Source organism: Saccopteryx leptura, chromosome 1 (assembly GCF_036850995.1).
Source record: "Saccopteryx leptura isolate mSacLep1 chromosome 1, mSacLep1_pri_phased_curated, whole genome shotgun sequence".
Lineage (NCBI taxonomy): Eukaryota > Metazoa > Chordata > Mammalia > Chiroptera > Emballonuridae > Saccopteryx > Saccopteryx leptura.
In genome coordinates, this window is record NC_089503.1 from 306,370,251 (window position 1) to 306,393,533 (window position 23,283).

Here is a 23,283-nt window from a genome sequence, read left to right on the forward strand (position 1 = left end):
AGTCAGCCTCTGAGTGATTCTGTTGCTTAACATTCAAGTGTTCTTTCGAGCAGACAATATTATAAAAGCAGGGCCTCTGTTCTGAGGTCAGCCCTCCAAAAAACCCATTTAATCCAAAGAGGGCTCCCATAGAATAATTCTATGGAATCATTACCTCCTTTAAAATGTTTCCAAGGGAAAAATATATTCAGGTAGGGACCCAGCCCTGTGTCAGAGCAAAGAGCTCTGTCCTTAGAGTCAGACAGACGTGTGTCTGAACCTCGGCTCTGTCACATGACCTGTGTAACTGAGCAAGTAAGTGACTTAATGTGCAGAATCATCGATTTTCTGATGGACGAAATAGACCAAATAATATTCACCTAGTGAGATGTTTGTAAAGATTAAGTGAGGCCACGGTGGGAACCTAATTCCCATCCAGTCTGCCTGGAGAACTCCATTTCCTCGTCCTTTGCGGGCCGAGTCACAGTGTGCTTCCTCTGAGATGCATTTCCTGTCAACAGGGGAAGGCGTCCTGCGTTCTGGCCGCTGTTTCTGAAGCGATGGTGTGGCCCCTGCTGCTTGCCTACTGGCACCTAGTGCCCCAATCCCAACTAGCATGGGGTTTCCACTCCTTCCCCATGCCCAGGGCAGAGGCAGGGGAGGAAGAGAGATTTCCACAGGCCTGGGGAGAGGGGGAGCAAGCGTGTGTGGGGGCTGGGGATGGATGTGAGGATGGAAGAAGAGGAAGGGGTAGCTTCCAGGCATTAAAACATAGTGCAGACCTCCTACAGAAATCCCTCCCACGCAGCCTGAGCCATGCCCCCAGCTAGACAGGGTCCTCTCCCTGCTCCCTGAGCCTCCCTTACTTCCTTACCTCACAGCACTTAGCAAGCTGAACCTGCACTGGGGTTTTCTATTTACTCACTGGTTGCTTCTCACTGGTCTACAACCTTCCCGAGGGCAGGAACCACCGGTTACTCAGCTCCGGGGTTCCAGTGACTTTTGGACACCTGGGTTGCCACTTCCCGGCTTTTACCCACTGCTTCTGGCCAGAGCTTCCCTCTCTTAAGAGTTTACTGCGGACTCGAGGGCTAGAACATGGCTTCATAGACTCTCTCCCATCCTCCCTTCTTCACACCAGCAAAGCGCCCCTTGGCTGGTCTCTTGAGAGTCTGTGGTTCTCGTGAGAAGAATAAGCAATGTCCCCACTGGGTCCTTCCCTATTTAAGACTCACACAGGGAAGGCTGAGTTATCAAGCTTTAGGACTGAAGAGATAAAAATGAAGGTCCCTGAAACACAAAAGACTGAAGTATAGTCAAGTGCATTTCTATGGAGCACTCCAGGGGCCAGGCAGAGAATGCAGGGGAGGGGCGCACAGAAGAATGCCCTTGATTTATGGGAGATGTAACTGGGAGATGAGCCTGGGAGAGGTTCAGTGATTTACTGAGTCTTTTCGGCTGTCATGAGAATTTACTGGGCTGCTTGGCTCCCAAAGGGGCATGAGCAATGAAACCTCCATGAAACCCTTTCTCCCTTTAGACATTCTTTTAACCAACCTCCAATTAGCACTAAGTCCTCTGCTGAACCCAGGGCTAGACACTCAAGGCCCATATGCTCCTCTCTAGCGGGAAGTGTGTGTGTGGGGGGGGGCATGTCTGCTCCTCCAACTTGAACTCTACGCTCACTGGGAGTGAGCTAAGCTTATTACCAGAAATGTTTTTATGCCACTTATATTTCTAATGTAAGTGGAAATGTAATTAAACATTCTTTTAATTAGATGACTGCAAAAAGTGAGTTGCTATTTCCATGAAAGGCAAGCCAAACACCTTAGGAATGACTGGAGAGAAAGAAGTTCCCATAACACAGGGCTGCTGGGGTTGGCGCAGATGAGACGATGAAACAGTGAGGAAAAATCGCAAGAATCCAGGCCTGTCCTTCAACTGCTTTGTCAGTGTCCTTAGGGTCTTTGATTCACTTAAAAGGAAGGACAATGAGAACACAGAGAATGCTTAACAAGAGCTGCTGATGCGGGAACACAGGACATAGCCAGACAGGGACGCCTGGCCCTGGAGGAAAAGGCAGGCGCATCACAGTTACGTATGTTTATGGTCTTACGTGAACGGGCACGTCGGCTCAGCTGGCCCTGCGCATGTCCCCTGTGTGTCCCACAGGTGGGTTTCTTGGGTTGGCTGCCCTGTGGAGCAATAGATCAGGAGCTGATGAGGAGCAGAGTTCAGGGTACACGTGTCTACTCCCCAAGGAGAAACATCATAGCCAGCGAATTGGAGGGTCTTCGACAGTGTTGAACATGAAGGACAGAATGAAATGAATGAGGGTAGAAAAGAAGAGAAGAAAAAAGATAAGAAAGGAAAGGACAAAGATGCACCTTTAACTGGAATTGGAGGCCCTGGTTGGCCTGAAGAAACCCACAGACAGGCCGTGTCCTTAGACCATGCCTTCTGGCTCCGGGACAACGCCCAGGTCCTGACAGGACCCAGAGAGGGGGCATGGGCCTGCCTACCTCTCTCCCCTCATCCCTCAACCCTCTCCCACTTCTGGGCAGCTGCTCTTTCAGATATTGGCTACATTTCAGGGTCTGTGTCAGATTTGTTAAATAAAACAAGTGGGTAAAACGACTTCTGGATTACTTTTGAAGTTTACCTAAAAAATGTGAGTTTGGCCCTGGCTGGTGGCTCAATGAAGAGAGCATGGACCCGGTGTATGGATGTCCCAGGTTCAATTCCTGGTCAGGGCACATAGAAGAAGCCACCATCTGCTTCTCCCCTCCTCCATCTCCCCCTCCTCTCCCTCTTCCCCTCCCGCAGCCAGTAGCTCGATTGGTTCGAGTGTGGCCCTGGGAGCTGAGGATATCTCTGTTGGTTCGAGCACCTGCCTCATGCGCTAAAAATAGATCATATATGAGTTAGATTTGGTTTGCCTCTATTTTCATTGTTTTGCTGTTTGATAGAAATTCCTCTACTTATATACAGTATAGGCTGGCAAAGAAGGTCCACAAATTATTCTGATAGGTTCCATGTGACAATAATTAAGCAACCACTAAGTAACACCAGAGCGGGGCAGCCATGCACTATACCAACATGTAAGCTCTCCGTGACCAATGGCTTTGTCCGTTTTGTTCCCCACGGCATCCCCGGGCATCACAGTGTCTGGCACAGAATAACCACTCAGTGAATATGGGTGCGTGAATGCAAAGTTATGTCTGTGGCAGGTAGATGGGACACGTTTTCACTTGGAGACCTACCTTTGTTTGCGTCTCTAAGACATCCAAATTTCAAGTTCACAAATGAAGAATTTCCTAGAATGGATGGCATCCTTTTCTTTTTGTGACTGTCATCTAGAGGCTCTTACATACCCTGCCCAGTATCCTGGCTCATCAAGACCTGCCTGGCTTCTAAATTTCTTTTTAGATTTTATTTATTCATTTTTAGAAAGAGATAGGAGAGGAGAGAAAGAGAGAGAGAGAGAAGGGAGGGAGAAGCAGGAAGCATCAACTCCCATATATGCCTTGACCAGGCAAGCTTGGGGTTTCGAACCGGTGACCTCAACGTTCCAGGTTGATGCTTTATTCACTGAGCCACCACAGGTCAGGCGCCTGGTTCTTTAGTGACATTCACACGAATCCTCCTATTTGGAGGAAGACCAAACGTATATTCAGCAGCATGATTTCCATTCACTTTTGCAAACAGGATCACTTTTAACTTGAATTCAGCACTGTATGAAAATCTTTCCTGATCTCTTTCTGGGCAGAACATGGCAAAATGTAACCTACAGTAATACACTGGTAACAAGTGCGAAACAATGAACGCAAAGACAACAAGCATGGAAAAGCAGGAAATGAAAGTAAAAAAATCTACAACCACTGCATAAGGCGCACCCAGTTTTTAGACCCCAAATTTTTCAAAAAAGGGTGCGCCTTATACATAGGGAAATATGGTAAATCATTATAAGGTGTTTCTCTTTTAACCTATCAACAGCATGAATGACATTTATGGATTTTTCAATAGTAGATCACTGTCCTATTTCCTATATCCTATTCATGATAAACCATGGTGTATTATCTATTTTATACATAGCTGGATAGGTTTGCTAATATTTTGCTTAAGATATTTGCATATATATATATATTCATGTATGAGAAAGTATTCCTCTTTTCTTATGCTCTGAAGTTTGCTTAAAATTGATACTATCTTTTGATTAAAAAGACTAGTAGAACTTTACTTACTATCTAAGGGTGCTGTTTTCTTTGTAAGAAGGTTTCATGGCCAGAAGATAATCCAGACTTCGTACTTTTTTTCCTTATGTCAGTTTTTGTAAAGTATACATTTCTAGAAATCAGTTCATTTCACGTAAGTTTTTAACTGATTGACATAATATTGTTCATGGTATTCTCTCATGTCTTACAACTAATTCTGCTTTAGCTCCATAAAGTGAGAGACTTTTGTTTGCTTTCCTCTTTCCTGCCAACTTTGGGCTCAGAAGAACGGCTGGCTCAGAAACACTGAGAATAGACATGGACATCTGCACCTAGGCCTCCCCATTCACTCTCTGCTGACTTCTCTCACTGTCCCTCGCTAAGTCCTTCCATAGTTTTGTCTATCTGACCAGTTTTGTTTCCTTTCCAAGAACCAAATTTTGACTTTGTTATACAATTTGTTCATCAATTTCTCCTATCTTCTTTATGTCCTTCCTGCCTTTTATTTCCTTTGAGTTTATTCTAATGTTCTTTATATATCAACTCGTAAACTAGGCTTATTAATTTTCAGCCTTTCTTTTGAATATAAACATTGAGGGCTATAAATGTCCCTGCCTGTCTGTTTCATTCCACTGATCTTGACATATTTTATTTTCATTAAGTTCTAAGCAGTTTTCAGTTTCAATTTTGATTTATTTAGAACCATGGGTAATTTAGAAGTGTGTTCTCAATTTTAATCAAACGGGTTTTTAAAAAAATCTTGTGACTGCCTTCTAATTTAATTATACTATATTCAGGGAACTAAATATAAATATAATGTGATTCTTTGAAGAGTACCAAAATTTGCATTATGTACATAGATATTTTTTAATAAATGTGAACTTGAAAAAAGGATGAATAGAAGATTCATTTTTCCCACAAATCAAGATTTTTAACTGTCGTTCAAATCTTCCAGAATGTTTTATTAATTTTTTATCTGATCTTTTAGTTTATGTAAAAAGAATATATTAAGATACTCTACTCTGATAGTAGACTTATAAATTTCTTCCTGGAGCTCTATTGAGCTCCGCATATATACACAACCGCAGGAAATGTGTACAAGTTTAGAATTCTTGCATCTTCTTGGTGAACTTTTTATTGTTAAGTTGTGACCATGTGTGTACCTATCAATGTTTTGTCTGATATAAAGATACTTACTCTTGTTTCCTTCTGAATGTTATTTACCTGATAATCTTTGCCCACAATTCTTCTGTCAACCTTTCCAGGTTGTTATGTGTTAGGTATGTATGTCTCTTGTAAATAGTGTATGTTGGATGCCACTTCTTATTCAATCTGACAATTTGTCTTTTAATTCTTCAAATTATTAGTTTGATTATTGATATATTTAAACTTACTTCTATCATCTTCATTTCTTGCTTTTAATTTTCCCCTTTTTCTAAGTTTTTTTTTTCTTGTGTATTATATTATTATTTGAATGACTGAGTGATTCTGCGTGTCTGCTTTGGGTTTTCTTATTCCTGTCACCATTACACCCATCATGAATTTATAAGTTATGCATCTTTTTAAAGATTCTTTTAGAGCTTAAGCTTAACCTAGAAATGTTAGTATGCATCCCTAGCTTAGGGGTTAAAGTTAGTATATTGTCCCCCACAACAAAACAATGACCTTAGAATATTTTATTTTAATTTTAACACTTTTCTCTTGACTTCCATGATATCATTTTCTGATATTTTAGGTATAAACTTTTTGAACCTACAGACTATACAATATTCTTATTTTACTATTAATATTATTTAAAATTGTGGTTTGGAGTTCCTACAATATCTCTAATTTATTTGTTCAACATTCCTTTGTGAATCTGGAATAATATTCCTTATTCCCAAGCACACCCATTAGAAGTTTCTTTGTATATGTATGTTTGTGGTATATTCTCTTTGTTTTAACTCATTTGAATATTTATCTTTCATGCTTGAAGAATTGTTTTGCTAGACATACAGTAAGTGTTGTTATTGTCTCTCAGCACCCTGAAGACACTATTTCTATTGTTTTCTGGTTTCCATTGCTGTTGATAAGAATGCTCAATCATACACATGGAATTGCTTTGTATAAAATATGTCTTTTTTGCCTGGCTATTTTTAAGATAACTTTTCTTTAGGGTGTTGCAATTTTATTGCTTTAGGTCTAAGTATGGCTCTCTTTTATTTAAATTGCTTGGTATTAAACTTTCTTGTAGCTATGGATACCATAAAACAGTCTGGGAAATTCCTATTTACTATCTCATTCAATGATTCCTCACTTGCAATTTTTCTCTATTACCTACTTCTGATAGTCTAATCAGACATATTCCAATATCTTAACTTCTGTCTTAGGTTTTTCCCCCTTTTCTCTGTGCACTGTTTTGAATAACTTTTTCAGATGTCTCTTTTATTTTCACTAATTCTCTCTTCAGCTAGGCCTAATCTACTGATTAACACATTCTTTAATTTGTAATTTCAATAATTATATATTTTACTTCTAAAAGAACTATTTGACCCAATAGGCTGATTCACCTTTGAGAATCTCTCATTTTTCTATCCTACTATCGATATTCTATTCAAAATAAAAATACTTCTGTTTTAATGCTGATGAGTTTAATACCTGCCATCTTTGAGGTTGAATTCCACAGTCCACAGTTTCTGCCCTCAGTCATGGTGACGTATTTCTCTGTGTTTTGGTGATTGCTGATTGAGAATTCATTTTTCTTGAAACTTCACCTAAAGAATTTTGAAGTCTAGCTTTTGAGAGTTATTTTCCAGATCAGATTTCTGTTTCTGCCAGGTGCCTGGCAAATTTTATTTTTTTTCTCTCTATTTTCCCCCAGTGCATATAATTTGAGCCCCCCAAATGATATGAGGACAAGCTTGAAATTAGAAATTCTCAGGGGAAACATTTCTCCCTTACTTCACCTAAAGCCAAGGATAAAACAGGCAACCATGGTCTCTTTCTTCACCAGGGGTCTTTAAACAGTTTATCCAGTAGGTATATCACTCTTCATGGGTCCTGACTTTGTGCCTGTCTTTCTTCCTGTGGGGCCCGAGTTCCCATGTGCAGCCTTTCAACAGAATGGTTATACATATGGTTTGCCTGACTGTGACTTAGGGTTCCTGTGTAACTCATGATGTATTGCTCACAAAAATTAGGAGATATTTTATAGCTTCATATTCATTTTGAACTATCCTCTAATTTTTGTGAGCAGTGTAGTATTCCCTCATTTGAACAATAAATCATAGTTACCGACTTTTAAACCAGGTTCCCAGCCACCAAGAATCAGGAGTTGTCCTATCTGCCTGCATTTTCTTACTCTCTAGATTTACACTTGATCGTGCATCCTGGTCTCTGCTTATTTCACTGACTTGACAGACTGACTTTTAGGCTTTTAGGCCTGTATTTTAGACAGTTGGTTTTATTTCCCACCTTTTTAAACTTCTAGTTCAGAATATTCTTGGACATATTCCTGTGTATTTTGTCTGTTTTTCTTATGACTGACCAGTGCACAATGTGTTAAAGGAACGGCATGAATGCTGACTGATGGAATGAATGATGCGGGGACTTTAGCTATAGCTCCTAATATTTTGCAATCAACTTCAAGTGCATTTAAAACAAACAAACGTCTTTTTAACTCTGTGATTTCATCCCAGGGAAAGTTGTAAACCTGAAGCTGTTCATCAAAACACAGTTTATATCTGCAAACATTTGGAAACAACTAAGGTAACAGGACTGGAAGAGCACAAAGTTCCACAAGCATTTTGAGTATAAATAGGATATAATACGCACACATGGACATGGACTAGAAGCCAACTAGAAAATACTGACTTACTAGAAAAGCAAGGTTTTGGAGTCACCTGGGCGACGGGCTTCCACATGGGCAGCGCCATCTTTAACAAAGCAGGAGACTGAAAAGATGGCAGCGGAGTAGGCAGACGCACAGACTCCCAGCTCTCACCACAAAACTGGAATACAAATCAATTTAGGAAAAATCAGCATGAAAAACCAACTCTGAACTACAAGAACAGCTCTCAAAAACCAAGGAGCAAAGAAGAAGCCACAACAAACCTGGTAGGGAGTGCCTGAATCTCCCCTGCTTACAGGAATGGAGGGGGGGTGAGGCTGATAGCCCAGAGGGGATCTCACACAAGGGAAAAGAGCAAAAAATACTGCTCACAGCCACTTGCCTGGCGACCAGGGAGCAAGGTGTGTTGAAAAGACCAGCTTATCTCCCAAGTGGAAAGGAAAGAGAGAGGGACAGACTGTGAGGGGCTAAGGAATGAAGGAGATGACCTAAAAAAGCTGACTCATCCATGCTGGAGGCAGCCATAGCTGGGGGAGGGACTGAGCCTTTCACAAAACAGATCTGAATTGCTTCCGGATCAGAGATCTCTGTACATCTATCCAGCTCCAATCAGCGCAACAAGACACAGGTGAAAACAAGAAGTGGAGAGGAGGGGCAGTAACTCAGGTCTCCATGGAGATCTGAGATATACCTCCCCCTACTGAAGCTGAGAAAACACCCTGCCCCCAGGGAGATTAATTGGCTAAAGTGTCCTTCAGAGTCTCAGGTTACACCCATCACATTCCTGGATACAGTTTCAAGGAAGCTCCCTGCTGAGATCAGTAAACAAGACTATCACCTATTAAGAAAACAAACAAATCAAGACTTCAAAGCTGCCCAAATCTGAAAGTGGATTACAGATAACAGCTGATACCAACCAAAGAAGACCTAGAAATAACACAACTGAAAACTGCAGGTAGACAACACCAACCCTAGACTCAACCAACTCTACAAACAAAACACCCAAAAACAGACAATGAGAAGACAAAGAATTGCAATCCAAATGAAACCACAAGAGACACCTTCAGGAGATGAACTGAGTGATATGGAAATAATCAAACTTCCAGATGCGGAGTTCAAAATAATGATTGGAAGGATGCTTAGGGATCTTAGAACAACAATGGATGGTCATTATGAACACCTAAATAAAGAAATAGCAAGTATAAAAAAGAATCAGTCGGAGATGACAAATACAATATCAGAAATAAAGACCACAATGGAAGGAATTAAAAACAGGATAGATAGAGCTGAGGATCGAAACAGCGAGTTGGAGGACAACTGGAATGAAGGCATGAAAGCAGAGAAGAAAAGAGAAAAGAGACTCAAAAAGTCAGAGGAAACTCTTAGAGAGCTATGTGACAACATGAAGAGAAATAACATCTGCATCATAGGGGTTCCTGAAGAAGAAGAAAAAGAACAAGGGATAGAGACTTTGTTCAATCATATCATACCTGAAAACTTCCCTAAATTAATGCAAGAGAAACTCTCACAAGTCCAAGAAGCACAGAGAGCTCCATTAAAGAGAAACCCAAAGAAACCTACACCAAGACACATCATAATTAAAATAACAAAGCTAAGCGATAAAGAGAAAATATTAAAAGCTGCAAGAGAAAAAAAAGTTATCACCTACAAAGGAGCCCCCATAAGGATGACATCCGACTTCTCAACAGAAACACTTGAGGCCAGAAGGGAATGGCAAGAAATATTCAAAGTAATGCAGAACAAGAACCTACAACCAAGACTACTTTATCCAGCAAGGCTATCGTTTAAAATCGAAGGAGAAATAAAAAGCTTCCCAGACAAAAAACAACTCAAGGAATTCATTACAACCAAATCAATGCTGCAGGAAATCTTAAGGGGCCTGTTGTAAACAGATCAAAGTGGGAAAAGAATATAGCAAAAAAGGAATACACCTTTAAAGAAGAAAATGGCAATAAACAACTACATATCAATAATAACCTTAAATGTAAATGGATTAAATGATCCAATCAAAAAACATAGGGTAGCTGCGTGGATAAGAAAACAGGACCCATACATATGCTGTCTACAAGAGACACATCTTAGAACAAAAGATACACATAGATTGAAGGTAAAAGGATGGAAAAAAACATTTCATGCAAACAGAAATGAAAAAAAAGCTGGGGTAGCAATACTTATATCAGACGAATTGGACTTTAAAACAAAGGATATAGTAAGAGATAAAGAAGGTCACTACATAATGATAAAGGAAGTAATCCAACAGGAAGATATAACTATTATAAATATCTATGCACCTAATATAGGAGCACCCAAATATATAAAGCAGACTTTGATGGATTTAAAGGGCGAGATCAATAGCAATACTATAATAGTAGGGGATTTCAATACCCCACTAACATCACTAGATAGATCCTCAAGAAAGAAAATTAACAAAGAAACAGCAGACTTATTGGAAATACTAGATCAACTCGATTTAATAGATATCTTCAGAACCTTTCACCCTAAAGCAGCAGAATATACATTCTTCTCAAGTGCTCATGGTACATTCTCTAGGATAGACCACATGTTAGGGCACAAAAGTGCTCTCAACAAATTTAAGAAGACTGAAATCATATCAAGCACTTTCTCTGATCACAATGGCATGAAACTAGAAATGAACCACAACAGAAAAGCTCAAAAATTCTCAAACACATGGAAACTAAATAGCAGGCTGTTAAATAACAAATGGATTAAGAATGAGATCAAAGAAGAAATAAAAAATTCCTAGAAATGAATGACAATGAGCATCCAACAACTCAAAATTTATGGGACACAGCAAAAGCAGTACTGAGAGGGAAGTTCATAGCACTACAGGCACACTTTCAGAAGCTAGAAAAAGCTCAAATAAACAATTTAAGCCTGCATCTAAAAGAATTAGAAAAAGAACAGCAAGTAAAGCCCAAATGTAGTAGAAGGAAGGAAATAATAAAGGTCAGAGCAGAAATAAATGACATAGAGGCTAAAGAAACAATACAGAGGATCAATGAAACTAGGAGCTGGTTCTTTGAAAAGGTAAACAAGATTGATGAACCTTTAACTAGACTCACCAAGAAAAAGAGAGGACTCAAATAAATAAAATTAGAACTGAGAGAGGAGAAATAACAACTGACACAACAGAAATACAAAATGTTGTAAGAAAATACTATAAAGAACTGTACGCCAAAAAACTAGACAACCTAGATGAAATGGACAAATTCCTTGAAACATACAATCTTCCAAAAATCAATCTGGAAGAATCAGAAAACCTAAACAGACCGATTACACCAAATGAGATCAAAACAGTTATCAAAAAACTCCCAACAAAGAAAAGTCCGGGGCCCGATGGCTTCACAACGGAATTCTACCAAATATTCAAAGAAGAAATAACTCCTATCCTTCTCAAACTATTTCAAAAAATTCAAGAGGAAGGAAGACTTCCAAGCTCCTTTTATGAGGTGAGCATAATTCTGATTCCAAAACCAGGCAAAGACAACACAAAGAAAGAAAATTATAGGCCAATGTCTCTGATGAATATAGATGCTAAAATCCTCAACAAAATATTGGCAAACCAGATCCAGCAATATATGAAAAAAATCATACACCATGATCAAGTGCGATTTATTCTTGGGAGGCAAGGCTGGTATAATATTCGCAAATCAATCAATGTGATTCATCACATAAACAAAAGGAAGGAGAAAAACCACATGATAATTTCAAAAGATGCAGAAAAAGCATTTGATAAAATCCAGCACCCATTCATGATCAAAACTCTCAGCAAAGTGGGAATACAGGGAACATACCTCAACATGATAAAAGCCATCTATGAGAAACCCACAGCCAACATCATACTCAATGGGAAAAAATTAAAAGCAATACCCTTAAGATCAGGAACAAGGTAGGGGTGCCCCCTTTCACCACTCTTATTTAACATAGTCCTGGAAGTCCTAGCCACAGCAATCAGACAAGAAGAAGAAATAAAAGGCATTCAAGTTGGAAAAGAAGAAGTAAAACTATCATTATTTGCAGATGATATGATATTGTATATAAAAACCCTAAAGTCTCAGTCAAAAAGCTACTGGACCTGATAAATGAATTCAGCAAAGTGGCAGGATATAAAATCAATACTCAGAAATCAGAGGCATTTTTATACACCAACAATGAATAGTCAGAAAGAGAAATTAAGGAAACAATCCCCTTCACAATTACAACCAAAAAAATAAAGTACCTAGGAGTAAACTTAACCAAGGAGACTAAAGACTTGTACTTGGAAAATTACAAAGCATTGATAAAAGAAATCAAGGAAGATATAAACAAGTGGAAGCATATACCGTGCTCATGGTTAGGAAGAATAAACATCATTAAAATGTCTATTTTACCCAAAGCAATCTATAAATTCAATGCAATACCAATTAAAATACCAATGACATACTTCAAAGATATAGATCACATATTCCAAAAATTTATATGGAACCAAAAGAGAACACGAATCGCCTCAGCAATCTTAAAAAAGAAGAATAAAGTGGGAGGTATCACAATTCCTGATATCAAGTTATACTACAAGGCCATTGTACTCAAAACAGCCTGGTACTGGCATAAGAACAGGCATATAGATCAATAGAACAGAACAGAGAACCCAGAAATAAACCCACAGTTCTATGGACAGCTGATATTTGACAAAGGAGGTAAGGAAATACAATGGAGTAAAGACAGCCTCTTTAACAAATGGTGTTGGGAAAATTGGACAGCTACCTGCAAAAAAATGAAACTAGATCACTAGCTTACACCACTCACAAAAAATAAACTCAAAATGGATAAAAGACTTAAATGTAGGCCGTGAAACCATAAGCATCTTAGAAGAAAACATAGGCAGTAAGCTCTCAGACATCTCTCGGAGCAATATATTTGCTGATTTATCTCCACGGGGAAGTGAAATAAAAGACAGGATAAACAAATGGGACTATATCAAACTAAAAAGCTTTTGCACAGCTAAAGACAACAAGAACAGAATAAAAAGACAAACTACACAATGGGAGAACATATTTGACAATACATCTGATAAGGGGTTAATAACCAAAATTTATAAAGAACTTGTAAATCTCAACACCAGGAAGACAAACAATCCAATCCAAAAATGGGCCAAAGAGATGAATAGACACTTCTCCAAAGAGGACATACAGATGGCCAATAGGCATATGAAAAAATGTTCAACATCACTAATCATTAGAGAAATGCAAATTAAAACCACAATGAGTTATCACCTCACACCAGCCAGAATGGCGCTTATCAACAAAACAACACAGAATACGTGCTGGCAAGGATGTGGAGAAAAGGGAACCCTCATGCACTGCTGGTGGGAATGCAGACTGGTGCAGCCACTGTGGAAAACAGTATGGAGATTCCTCAAAAAACTGAAAATCGAACTGCCTTTTGACCTAGCTATCCCACTTTTAGGAATATACCCCAAGGACACCATAGAACAGCTCCAAAAGGAGAAATGCACCCCCATGTTTGTGGCAGCATTGTTCACAGTAGCGAAGATCTGGAAACAGCCCAAGTGTCCATCAGAGGACGAGTGGATTAAAAAGCTTTGGTACATATATACTATGGAGTACTACTCAGCCATAAGAAATGATGACATCGGATCATTTACAATAACATGGATGGACCTTGATAACATTATACGGAGTGAAATAAGTAAATCAGAAAAAAACTAAGAACTATATGAATCCATACATAGAAGGGACATAAAAATGAGACTCAGAGACATGAACAAGAATGTGATGGCAACAGGGGTGGGGGGTGGGGGAGGGGGGAGGGGGTGAAGAAGGAGAGAGGGGTTGGGGGAGGGGAGGGGCACAAGAAAACCAGATAGAAGGTGACAGAAGACAATTTAACTTTGGGGGAGGGGTACACAGCACAATCAAATGTCAAAATAATCTAGAGATGTTTTCTTTCAACATATGTACCCTGATTTATCAATGTCACTGCATTAAATTTAATAAATAAATAAAAAAAAGAAAGAAAAGCAAGGTTTGGGCTCCTTCTGCCTTTTTAAAACTTGCAATTATTGTTACTACAGAGTCACATGGGTGATGGATAGAAATTTTAAGTAAAACATGTAAATTCCAGGTGGCTGCATGTATCTACCTCCTCTCTGATACAGCCTGGGCAGCAGAAAACACACTTGATGTCAGACAGATCTGGGTTACATTCCTTGATCTGCATTTAATAGCTGAAGTCAGTCCTTCACTTCTCCTACTGCAGGTAGGGAGGAATTCTGACACACCCCTGAACTCTGGCCTCAGTCACATGGCTACTTTGGCCAACAGAACACTGTCAACAAGGACTCAAGGTTTCCTTGTGCACACACGCACTTTCTCTTCCACCTCTGCTTTGCCACGAGAACCAGCAAGACAGTCCTGCTGATGGGAGATGGGAGATACTGGGGGACAGCCACCTGCCATCCGATCTGAAGCTGACCACAGACATGTGGGTATGCCATGAAAGTCAGCCACCATCCAGCCAACCTCTAGACTCATCAACTAAATAAATGGTTGCTAATTTCAGCCATTGTGAGGACAGTTTGTTATGCAGCAATTTTACGGTATTAGATAACTAATACACCTTGTCTTCCTCACCTTTCTACTGCCAGGCTCCACCCCTGTGTTTGGTACCTAAGGACCCACAAGGAAGGCTTTCTGTTACTGTCCCTTCTCCTGGAGATAAAATGAGACATTTACATCTGCATCTACTGCCCTGTCATAGCACCTGTCATATATTTTTAAATTTACTTCGTTACATGTTTCTCTTCTCTTCTAAGCCACAAATGACTTGAAAGTAGGAAGTATTTTATTCCTACCCATAATGACAGTACCTGGCACAGAATGGGCCCTCAATACGTGTTTTTGTTTGAATTGTATGACTGAATTTTGGGAGCTGACATGAATCAAAACAACCAGCAGCAGGTGGCAAGATTAACCACACAAGCTGGTTCATATGCTGGGAGGCCTTATGCTTTCAGAAAGCCCAAACAAGAAGAGAGAGAAAAAAGAAAATAAAAACAAAGAAGAAGAAAAGCACATTCTTTCTGGTCCTCTCACCCTTATCTCTCTCACCACACTGCACGCAGAGCTGGGAGCCGTTCATTCCCCTGCAGGGTGTTCCCCGCGCTCACTTCTCTCTGCCACCACCAGGCTCCTCACTCCACCCTCAAGGACGCCAGGCGTCCTGACTCTACCTTCAGATCGGACACGTCTCTGTAGCACTGCTCGGAGCGGGTGTGGTCCGACAGCTGCACGTTCCAGAAGCAGGGGAGTTGATACACAAGGAAGGGGTTCTGTTTGATGACAGCATTGAAAATATCCTGGGGATAAAAACCAGAGACACAGTCAACACCGTCAGGTGGGTTCCACTGGTGACGTGAGCCCTTGGGAACTGCAGCAGCCCGCTCCGAACACAGGCTATTACACTGTGGGGCCACCCCTTCAACTTTTCTCTCTAGAGATTGAGCAGTAATGGATAGAGACAGGGAAATGGCCCAGGCTGGCTTGAAGCTCGTGGTCCGCTAGTCTCCTAACGCACCACGTAGCAGGTGGGACGTAGGGGCAGACAGGGAACGTCTTCTCCACCTCAGCCGGCGTAGAATAAATGAAGTCGCTTTTCTGCTCCTCTTCCCACCTCATCGGGGAGACTCGTGCGATCCATTCTGAGCCTCCAGGAGAGGAAACTGCGTGATGACAAGTTGCTCTGCTCATTCAGAGGCTGAGACAAATTAGAGAGCGGCTGCTTCAGCAGCTCCTCCTGGGGCTGGCTGTTGGCAGACGCAATGATGGATGCACCCTGGCTTCCTGAGGGCCCTCGTTCCTGGGTGCACACTCCCCACATCCCCACCCAACCCGGGCTTTCTCCAAAGAGGCCTCGCCTCTCTCGGGCTCTTCTCCAAGTTCCCTCGCCAGGCCGTACTTATTAACTAGCTGCTGACAGGAGGTGCCGGGAGGTGAGTGATGGGCCTCCGTGGCAGGAGACGGCTGAATAAACTATCCTCGTTGGGCATGGACATCTGATTGCTAGCTTATGGGGACACACTCGAGTCACTGTGACCCGACTTAAAACATGATGATGGAGAACAAATATCCCCTCAGGTTTAAAATGGCTACCTGGCTAATTTTTAACTCATTCATTATACTGTATCTCATGTTTGAAACAGGAAATTAGTTTCTGGCTGCTTGGGAAATACCGCATCATAGTAACGCTAAAAAAATACAGCGTCAAGTGACCTTACAGACTTTCTTGTTTCCCCTGAATTAGAATACTTTGCAAGAATCCAACGACTCAGACAACAAAATAGCACAGTGAGCTCGCTTTGGGGGGGAACAGGACTAAGGATAAAATGCACAGAACCCAGAGAGGTCGTCTTTAGAGCCCAAGGTGGCCATTCACACCACAGGAAACCAAACCTCTAAACGTCGGATCCTGGTAGGTCCCAAGATCAAAGGCTCAGGGCCCTGCATTTCCTGGTGAAAATGAGAAATGAGGTTTTTATGATTTTCTACTAATAGTTTGGTGGTTTTGCTAAACTTTTTTCAGATTGGCTGGATTAAAAGCTGGTTTCTTCAGCTACAGGCAGTTTGACCCTTCTATTTAAATGCCTTTTCCTTGAGGATAGGGTCAGAGGACAGGATCTAAGTAAAAAAAAAAAAAAAAAAAAAAAATAATAATAATAATAAAAAGAAAGGCTCTGCTTTAAAAGTTGGGCTCTATTGCCAGAAAGGCAAGTGCGACCTGGTCCAGGAACTCGGCCATGACATCCGGGAATCTCTGGGGTGGGCAGCAGCCGCACCACACCGAGACGAAGATGGCGACCTCCTCGTAACACAGCGACTCATCATTTACTGAGGAGTCTGTGTCATGTCAATACCCTCTGAGCTCTCTGAGGCCGGGTACGTCGTCCTTCATTTATCTCTGTGATCCTGTTTCTGAACACGGACCCTGGCTCACACAGCGTGTAGGGAAAGTATGCTGAGTGAACCAGTACATGAGCATAGGACACCCACGTGTGGGCTGAGCTGTCGCCTTAGACTGGCAGTGCAGGGCAGGACTGGCCAGGTGTGCCATATTCCTCATGGATAAGACGCTCCCATGTATAAGATGCACCTTAATTTTGGGGCCCCAAATTAGAAAAAAATAAAAATGTATTGCATAAAATGATTGAACTCAAGTTTTATTCATCATAAAATTCATACAACTCCTCCTCACTGTCCTAACTCCCAGCCATGAGCTCGTCCTCATCTGTGTCTGATGACGAATCACTGTCTTCAACAAGGAGCGCAAAGACAAGCACAAAAAGTGGGAAATGCAAGGATAATAAATCTATAGCCACTTTGTAAGATGCACCCAGTTTTTAGACACCAAATTTTTCAAAAAAAAAGTACATCTTAGATATAGAGAAATATGGTATATGGTCACACAGTAGGCAGAAAAATCATGTGGACCATCTTCTTCCAGGTCTGTTTGAGAAACAGCCACAGGGTAGGGTCCTCAGGAATAACCACGTCTTCCCACCCGGCCACTCACCTGGTCGGCTAAGGACGTGGAGAGCATGCCCATCAGCTCCCTCTCAGCCGTCAGCCTCCACATCTGCTCCCACTTCATCTTGCGCAGCTTATCCAGCAGCAGCAGGATCACCCCTAGGCAGCAGCAGCATGGGGTGGAAGGTGAGAGAAACAGCAGGAGTTAGACAGGGGCCAGGCACACTGGTCCACCTGGGGTGGAGACGGACCTGTCTGGGTTTAGTCCCATGCTCTGCCGGTCACTCTGTGTGAGAACTTGAAACAGTCTTGCCGAAACACTCTCATTGGACGCAAAACATTAGCACAGACCTCAAGGGCTGCCACAAGGACTAAGTGAGAGGGGCAAAGGACGCTAGCACTTTCTGGAGATGGTTAGTAATGATAGCCACACAACAGTGTGAATGTGCTCAATGCCGCTGTATGGTTTTACATATGGTAAAAATGGTCTGCTTATGTTACATATGTTTTACTGTGGTAATTTTAAAAAGAGCCTAGCACTGGATACATCATACATTCCCTATAAGTGTTAGGTGTTCTGCTCTGTTTTCCTTGAGACGTGATAACCCATGTAGGTTTAGCTGATGGATGGTGTTTGGACAATACGTGCCATTTATCGTTTCAGACAAAAAGCAGCTCTTCTGTGATCTCATGCTGGATGAGCTTTAGCAACGTGCTTTGTATTTACTGACGAGTCATTTGAGATCATTTTGGTGTTCTTGACTTCAGTGGTCTTAAGCCCACTGCAGTCAGCATGTACGTAAGCTATGATGGAGGCAGCAGTGATGCTGGGTCCCAAAGAGCTCCAAGAGCCTTCAGTTTCACAAAAAACCGGGTAATAAGAGGTTGTTTCCTCCTCCTCTCCACCTTCTTTTATTGTTATTGTTAATTTTTATGGGGAATGACCAGGGAAATGGGTGATTGTGTTGTCAGAAAAATTGCCATTATGTACCTTTCTGTATTTTTATTATTTAAATTTTTTATTTATTGATTTTTAGCAAGAAAGGAATGGAGAGAGAGGGAGAGAGAAAGAGATAGAGAGACAGGAACATGAACACCATTCCTGTATGTGCCCTGACCAGTGATCGAACCGGCAAGCTCTGTGCTTTGGGACGATGCTCTAACCAACCAAGCCATCCGGCCAGGGCATTCTTTTTTATTTTTAAAAATATTAAAACAACTAAATGTATTATGCAGTCAAAAAAATAAATTAACTAATAAAAATCTAAAAAGATGAGTCCATTTTGGCTTAGTCCAGTGGCTCAGAGCAGCTGTCTACTGCCAGGTCAGAGAGAGCAGGTGGAAAAGGCATGGAGCACAGCGCCTGGGAGCCGAGAGCTGGTCCCTACTGGCCGCTACACTTAATGAGGTGGATGGAATTGTAGCACCCATGGGCTCCCAAATCAGTCCTCCTCAGGATGCTTAACTCAGCAGAACGGTCGGGAGGGAAAAGGCCAGGCAGCTGAAAAATGATCTTAGCTGACACTCAGGATGTACATTTCCAAGACTGTTGGAAAGCAACTGATTCCTCAAGTCACACATAAATATCATGGCAGACGTTTTTACTTATATGTGCCACGTATTTAGAGAAAAAGTATATTCAATTTTTGGCAGAAGGTGTTTCGTCAGTTACAGTAAAAATATTTAAACACACACACACACACACACACACACACACACACACACACACAGAGTTATGGGAAGTATGGGATAATACACAGGATCTGAACCTGTAAGCCAGCAATGCAAATTATACCTATTGCTTATCTCTTTTGTGCTTTGTTAGGTTTTTTGAGGATATTATTTCACTGAACACTCATAAGATCTCTACAAGCTAGATATTGTCATCCTATTCTCTAGGTGGGGAAACTGAGGGGCTGAGACAGGCATTGGAAAACAATCCACAGTACAAGACAAGCTATAACAGATTTGAACTCAGGTCTACCTGACTCCAAAGCCAATGCCTCACTACACAGACCTGAGCCCCAGCAATGCCTCTTTGGGGCCCTGTGGCTTAGGCGGAAGACTTTTTCCTTTTTTGACTATTTGGTTTCTGTAAAAGTAGTCAATTGCTACCTGCCCCAAGCAACTCAGAAAACTTTCATGCCCTCTAATGGTAGGCTGGTGAATGTTTAATCACCAGTCCTCCAGGTAAAAAACAAAAGCAAGAACCTGATTTGTAACTTTTGCCCATTTCCATGGTGTAAATACTCTCATCACGGCTGATTTCAAGCTACCAACAATGTGTCACTGAATATCAGCTGGGAAGAAAGGTGCCCAGTTGGCCCTCCTGAGTAAGTGTAAGCTAGCTCTAGCACACTGTTAAAATTATTCTCCAAACACAAAAGCAATTTTACTAAAATAGTAAAATTCATCTCAGCGTATTATTGGATTGCTTCTTTTAGAGAAAACAAAAACAAAAACAAAATTTTGCAATGTTACAACTAAGAAAATACAGTGATGGAGTCAAGAAAACAGATTCTAGTCAGACCTATGAAAGAAAATTTCATTAAATCTCATTGCAGAAGTTAATTCTAATGAGGCTAGATAGATGCTCCAATATGTAGAAAAAATGGGGTGAGTGGGGGTAGAGATTATAAACAACGGTGAAAGATATTAATGCACACCCTGAAGCCTCTAAAGAGGTCAATGGTTGGCCCTGGCCAGTTGGCTCAGCGGTAGAGCGTCAGCCTGACGTGCAGGAGTCCTGGGTTCAATTCCCGGCCAGGGCACACAGGAGAAGCGCCCATCTGCTTCTCCACCCCTCCCCCTCTCCTTCCTCTCTGTCTCTCTCTTCCCCTCCCGCAGCCGAGGCTCCATTGGAGCAAAGATGGCCCAGGCGCTGGGGATGGCTCTGTGGCCTCTGCCTCAGGCGCTAGAATGGCTCTGGATGCAACAGAGCGACGCCCCAGAGGGGCAGAACATCGCCCCCTGGTGGGCATGCCGGGTGGATCCTGGTTGGGCGCATGCGGGAGTCTGTCTGACTGCCTCCCCGTTTCCAGCTTAGGAAAAATGAAAAAAAAAAAAAAGAAAAAAAAGAGGTCAATGGTAGATCTATCAGTCTCTGGCGCCTGAGCTGAGAATTGATGCTTTTACATGGTGTGAAGACTTGGCGAGTTCTAAGTGGCAGATGTGATTCCACCGTGTTTGCCAGGCCTGTTGAAAAGGGGGAGGGGGAGTGTGTCTAGAACAGAAGACTAAATACAGAAATGCAGCTCAATCTCCTAGTTACCCAGCCTTTCCTCTTGTGTGGTTTTAATTTAATTTTTACAAGTGTGAACTATTGCAAATGAACAGAAAAGCACAGAAACTAGTACAACAAATATCCACCACCCCAATGTAATAAATACTAATGTATTGCCACATTTGCTGTTAATACTAAAACATTAGAGACAAATCAAGAGCTCCTCCATCTCATGCTAGCACTCCTCCCCCCCCCAGGGTAACTGCTATCCTGAGATGGTTGGGGTTCATTTCCACATGTTCTTAATATTTTTATTTTCTACTCACATATTAATAAACAACACATGGTGTTTTTAGAGTGCTTTAGAGCGAACATTTTCAATTCTAACTTACATTTCCACCCAACATTATATCTTTAAGATGTAACCACGGCCTGACCAGGCGGTGGCACAGTGGATAGAGCGTCAGACTGGGATGTGGAGGACCCAGGTTCGAGACCCCGAGGTTGCCAGCTTGAGCGCGGGCTCATCTGGTTTGAGCAAAGCTCACCAGCTTGGACCCTAGTTTGCTGGCTTGAGCAAGGGGTTACTTGGTCTGCTGTAGCCCCACGGCCAACACACATATGAGAAAGCAATCAATGAACAACTAAGGTGTCGCAACGAAAAACTAACGATTGATGCTTCTCATCTCTCTCTGTTCCTATCTGTCTATCCCCATCTATCCCTCTCTCTGTCTCTTAAAAAAAAAAAAAAAAAAGATGTAACCGCATTAAGGTTTCAGTATCTAGTTTATTTGTTGTACAAATATATCACACTTTATTTATGCATTTCCCTACTGAAGGACATCTGGTCATTTCCTATGTTTCTGGTATTATTAACAATGTCGCAATAAATATCCTAATCTCAATTCACTGTGCACACACCTTGCTAAGAACATGTCTGAGATCTCGGCTGGGGGAGGACTGCTGTGTTGATGGTGCTGCTCATCTCGAAACATCTGGAATCACTCCATCTTCCTTCTCTCTTGCTTTCAAGACATCTCTGAGTCTCAGGGTTTCTACCTTTAAAACAGCGTTCTCACCTCTTCTTCTATTTGTTCATTCCAGTTATTGACTGACCACCTACTATGTGCAAATGTACTGAAATCGACTTGTACTTGTGTTTTCTCTCTGCTTGTTCTAATCTCATGAATCTCGCTCAAAATATTAATTCAGCACATAGTTTTTGGATGTATAATGTCCAATCTTTGCCAGGCCCTTCTGTGGAAGACATGGAAACCATTACGATTTAGTGTGCTGACTGTGAGCACTGAGGGTATGCACTGCTCATGCAGGATATGCAGAGGGGGGCGGGGTAGGCGGGCTGGGCTAGGGTGTGGCCAGGCAGACAAGGTGGGGGTGTCAGAAACACGGACAAAGGCAGCGAGGCGATCCTGGGCTATGCCGGGCCTGCCACGTGTGAAGGGCAGATGGTTTAGAGTGCTTTGGGGCCAATTCTACAGTATGAGTGTGAACAAGTGAGCAGGGACTAAATGGGGAAAGGCCTTCTTGTCTATGCAAAAAGGCATTTTCATAACTCACTGGAGGAAAGGATGCTGCCTGTGGCTGGAAGGGTTCAACCAGGGGTTCCGGCTGCATCAAGTCCCCATCCAAGTGCCCCCATGGCTGAGGGGATCAGTATTTTGGCACATCTGTCACTCACGTGTGCCACACGAGTTGGAAAGTCCTGCTGAGGAGAGCTGGGAGCTCATGAAGGCCTCCGAGCAAGGGAGTGATGACGGCTGACTGTTCCAGAGAAGCCAACCTAAACGCTGCTCTATCGGGGCACCTCACAGGCACAGAGGCCCCCAGGCCCCCAGGTGCTCTAGAGAACAAGTGTGGTTTCTCAGACTGTACGCTGGGTCCACCTGAGTCTCGTCGTAATTTGCTCTCCCCTCCCGCCCTTTCCTCAGACCATTCCTTCCAGAAAAACTGGCACAACAGCACGTAGCCACTTCAACACCTCTTCCTCAGCAAACCTGACAAGCCAATTCTCAGCTTGGGTCCCTCTCTGGCATCCCAGAATGCTTACCGGATATACCATTCTCCAAACCTGGCTCATCCAAGAATGCAAACAAACACAAAGATTCATGAGCCAACATGTCACAAAGCTCATGAGATTCACGCTCAGTTTCCTCATTCTTTGTCTCTTCTGACTTAATAGCACCCTTCGAAAGGAACACAAGCTAGACACTGTCATGGCCTTTGGACAGATGTGGGAACTGAGATGCTAAGATGTGAGGTGACATTTCCGATGTCACAGGGCTGGCCAGCACTTGGCAAATGCTTCTCACTACCTTGTGTGCAAAAGGGTCTCCATCCTAGAACATCAAAGCTAATGAAGAGAGTGTACTCCGTGCCAGCAGGGTCTACGGGCTGGATTTCCTCTGTGTGCGGATGTTTGGAAAGACCGCTGCATGCTAAACACGCATGCCAAGA

General features: G+C 42.0%; 1 protein-coding gene across 10 annotated transcripts in view; it reads right to left on the minus strand.

The window, feature by feature from the left end:
• Window positions 1-23,283, minus strand: part of LARGE1 (LARGE xylosyl- and glucuronyltransferase 1) — a 556,826-nt gene that overhangs the window by 68,121 nt on the left and 465,422 nt on the right. For all 10 annotated transcript variants that reach the window (XM_066358245.1, XM_066358239.1, XM_066358243.1 and 7 more), the window contains 2 exons: window positions 17,632-17,744; window positions 15,296-15,421 (listed from right to left, as the gene is read on the minus strand). In XM_066358245.1, coding sequence (XP_066214342.1) covers window positions 15,296-15,421; window positions 17,632-17,744 — 239 coding nt within the window. The remainder of the gene's footprint in view (window positions 1-15,295; window positions 15,422-17,631; window positions 17,745-23,283) is intronic.